This window comes from Arachis ipaensis, chromosome B6 (genome assembly GCF_059453495.1).
Source record: "Arachis ipaensis isolate K30076 ecotype BB chromosome B6, ASM5945349v1, whole genome shotgun sequence".
Lineage (NCBI taxonomy): Eukaryota > Viridiplantae > Streptophyta > Magnoliopsida > Fabales > Fabaceae > Arachis > Arachis ipaensis.
Genome location: NC_142441.1, coordinates 102,293,142 through 102,296,209, shown reverse-complemented (window position 1 = coordinate 102,296,209; position 3,068 = coordinate 102,293,142). Strand labels below are relative to the sequence as shown.

Below are 3,068 nucleotides of genomic sequence, written 5' to 3'. Positions count from 1 at the left end.
TATTATTGGTTTATGTGTTTGCTCATGCTGTTATTATATTTTCTAATTTCCGGAACTTAAATATGTGGTGTTCATGGTACTGATGAAAGTGATTAACTATCCAATCCAAATAATTTTCTCCAGATGAGAGTTTTCTATGGTCAATCTTCACTGTTGTAAGCTTGTTCTCTTTTCCAGTATGTGAATTGTATAGTCTGTTTCTACTTGAGTGGAGGTGAAGCCTAGTCTGATTTAGCTATTGGCAAAGTGTTCTGGTGATAAGGCAGAGTTTACAAACTTACATTTAGCACTAAATAGTAACAGTGTTTATGTGTTTATTTAGCACTTTGGTTTATTTAGCACTAAATAGTAGAAATAGTAACAATGTTAGGAGAGAAAAGGAGTTCATTTATTGAGTTTGTGTTTATATGTTCTCTGCACAAACCTGAAAGCCTTTGTTGCTTTGTGCTTAATGGAATGTACCCCTCATGCTTTGGTCTTTTTTTTTCCCTTAAATATATTTTTTTTGTTTTAAATTTCTCAACTTTGCACGCTTGCTGTTCTAAAATTTTTTTCTTTTTAAATTTTTTTTTGGGTTAGGGGAGGGGCTGTTTGGGAATACCTATTTACCTTTTGATTTTCTTTTTTATTACACAGTAGAAAAATGGTTGGTATGGTTAAGTGTGGATCTATTGTGCTGTGGCATGTTCATCATCCTTGCAATTTGGTTTCTTTTAGTTTTATTTAGCACTTTTTTTCTTTCACTAAATTCAATTTGGAATTGCATTTCAATTTTGTGTAGGAATCCTTATGTGAATTGTGATATATCTTTGACTACTGTTGTAGCCAGCTTGCACCATCTATGCTTCTTAATTCTATTTCTGACCTCTCATTAAACTAAATTATACAAACCAGACTTCTATAATATATTAATATGGTAGTAATTAAATAATCATAAGCCTGTTAAACCATTCTCAGGAGGTTATTTATGACTTATAATCTTATATAAGTCATGTTTTGTGCCACCAACTCCAAGTGCGACAGCCTGTGTGCTATTCTGATGTCATTGTGTTTACATTCTCTGATTTGCCGCTTCTTCCACTACATCATGATTATTATTATTATTACTTACCTTCTGAGTTAAATTTTCTTCTCTCTAACATTCTTCTCTCCAAATTTTGTTGCTTTATTCTAATTATTTGAATGTGTTCTTATTTGACAGTTGAGTGAACAAAAATTGACAACAAGAGAAGAAGTAAGCTTTTCTTATTTGAAGTTACTTGCTTGTTTTAATTTGTGTTAATTTTTTCCCTTTTTAACTCTCGTAGCATGGTGATCTCTATTAGTAGATATATACATATTTATGTTTCCTAATTGTGATAATGAAGGGTGTAGAAGCAAACTGAGGCAGATAAGGTGCACTTCTTTCTGAAAGATTAGAAAGATTATGAAAGATGAAACCAGGGTTTGTTTAAGATTATGAAAGATGCCTATTGTATACTTTTTTAAGTTGTAGGAACTCCGAATGTATTAAAAGTGTTGATGCTTTATTGTTTCACAATAGCTTAAACGTACCCACATTCACAGGAAGGTTTCTGGCTGAAGTAACAAAGCAAGTTTTAACTGATCTTGAAGCTAGCAAATATCAGGCAACTTATTCACATGGTATAGACTTTTTTCTGTTAATGCTTTTGTGTCTTATATATTAATTCATTTCTATTTATAAATCAAATTTCAGATGGCTGAGTACATGATCTCTATTTATGGAAGAAAACAGAGTGAATGAGACCAGCTGGCAAGTTGGTTTGTTAACAATGCTATTTATAGCAAGAATGATGTATGGCTAATCCAAGTGTGTTATTCTGTCTTGAGGAAGCCCTTCATTCACTTGAAATTTCTCTAAACCAGGTGCCTAGCATGCCTTTAATGTTATTTTGGTTTACTTCCTTCTGTATTTATCCTTGATGTCATGTTTCATTTTGTGTAGATTATATGTTATACCTGGTCTGGTAGTGATACATTGAAACTAAAAAGCATAAGAGCTGGCCTCAGAAAACTGAATTTGGTAGAAGATAGAGCTATTGCAAGGGTATAAGTTCATTTCCTTCCTAATATGTAAGTCTTGTAAAAATAACAATTAGAAAAGAGGAGAAAATAGGGACTGAAAATACTGGTTAAGTTGGTTAGATTTCTTTTCACCAATTTCTGTTAGTCTTTCATTTTTGTTCTTAATTATTAGTCCACGTCATCTTGTTTGATATGTGATAAAAGAGTAGAAATAGGATTATATAGAAAGCTAAAACTACTAGTGGATAAAAGAGGTAGAAGATGATACAATATACTGATACAGACTTAATCTTGGGGTATTTGTGACGTCATCTTGTTTGATATGTGATAAAAGAGTAGAAATAGGATTATATAGGAAGCTAAAACTACTAGTGGATAGACGAGGTAGAAGATGATACAATATACTGATACAGACTTAATCTTGGGGTATTTGTGAGACCTCTCTCACAATCCTCCTAGTGACTCCGAATCTTATCTAATTGGTCTCTTCTCATTTTCTATGGCAAGAAATCTTTGCCAATTCTCATTTTCTACTGCTGTAATTCAAGAATGTATGTGTCTTGTTTTTCTTGGTTACTCATGGTACACATTGAACTTTGGAATCAGGTGAACCATTTTGGTGTTTATGTGATATATTTCTTCAATCTTCCTGCACCAATAGATCAAATTCCTACAAATATGGTACTTACCACTCTTGATTTTGCCCTTTGTCCCGAGTACTATGTAGTAATTTATGATGAATCCAATATTTTTAATTAATTTCTGTCCTCTACATATGCAGTCTCCTGTGAAAATCGTACCCACTAGCATGGCCAAAGAATTCGCTGGCGTAAATGTATGATGGAAATGATATGATATTTGGGATATCATCAAGAATGGCTGGCCTTGTTTTAATCACTCTGTGTATTTATGTAAAAATTTCACAATGAAATTTTGATAATTAAGTTGGCACTATTGTCTTTGTTCTTGATACATTGTAAAAACCAAAAAATTTCAATGAAAATTTGATAATTAACTTGGTA

General features: G+C 32.2%; 1 protein-coding gene across 1 annotated transcript; it reads left to right on the top strand.

Annotated features, from left to right (window-relative positions):
* Window positions 1-1,818: 1,818 nt before the first annotated feature.
* Window positions 1,819-3,068, top strand: LOC110263393 (uncharacterized). Its single transcript, XM_088490814.1, has 4 exons — window positions 1,819-1,887; window positions 1,967-2,068; window positions 2,653-2,727; window positions 2,828-3,068. The coding sequence occupies exons 1-4, from the start codon at window positions 1,819-1,821 to the stop codon at window positions 2,885-2,887; spliced, it is 306 nt and encodes a 101-aa protein (XP_088346940.1). The 3' UTR covers window positions 2,888-3,068.

Bases quoted from the DNA above. Each gene is read 5' to 3' on its own strand.
- LOC110263393 (XM_088490814.1), top strand. From the start codon at position 1,819: ATGGCTAATCCAAGTGTGTTATTCTGTCTTGAGGAAGCCCTTCATTCA. The intron at 2,069-2,652 runs GTATAAGTTCAT...CTTTGGAATCAG, and splicing joins AAGATAGAGCTATTGCAAGG to GTGAACCATTTTGGTGTTTA. The intron at 2,728-2,827 runs GTACTTACCACT...CTACATATGCAG, and splicing joins ATCAAATTCCTACAAATATG to TCTCCTGTGAAAATCGTACC.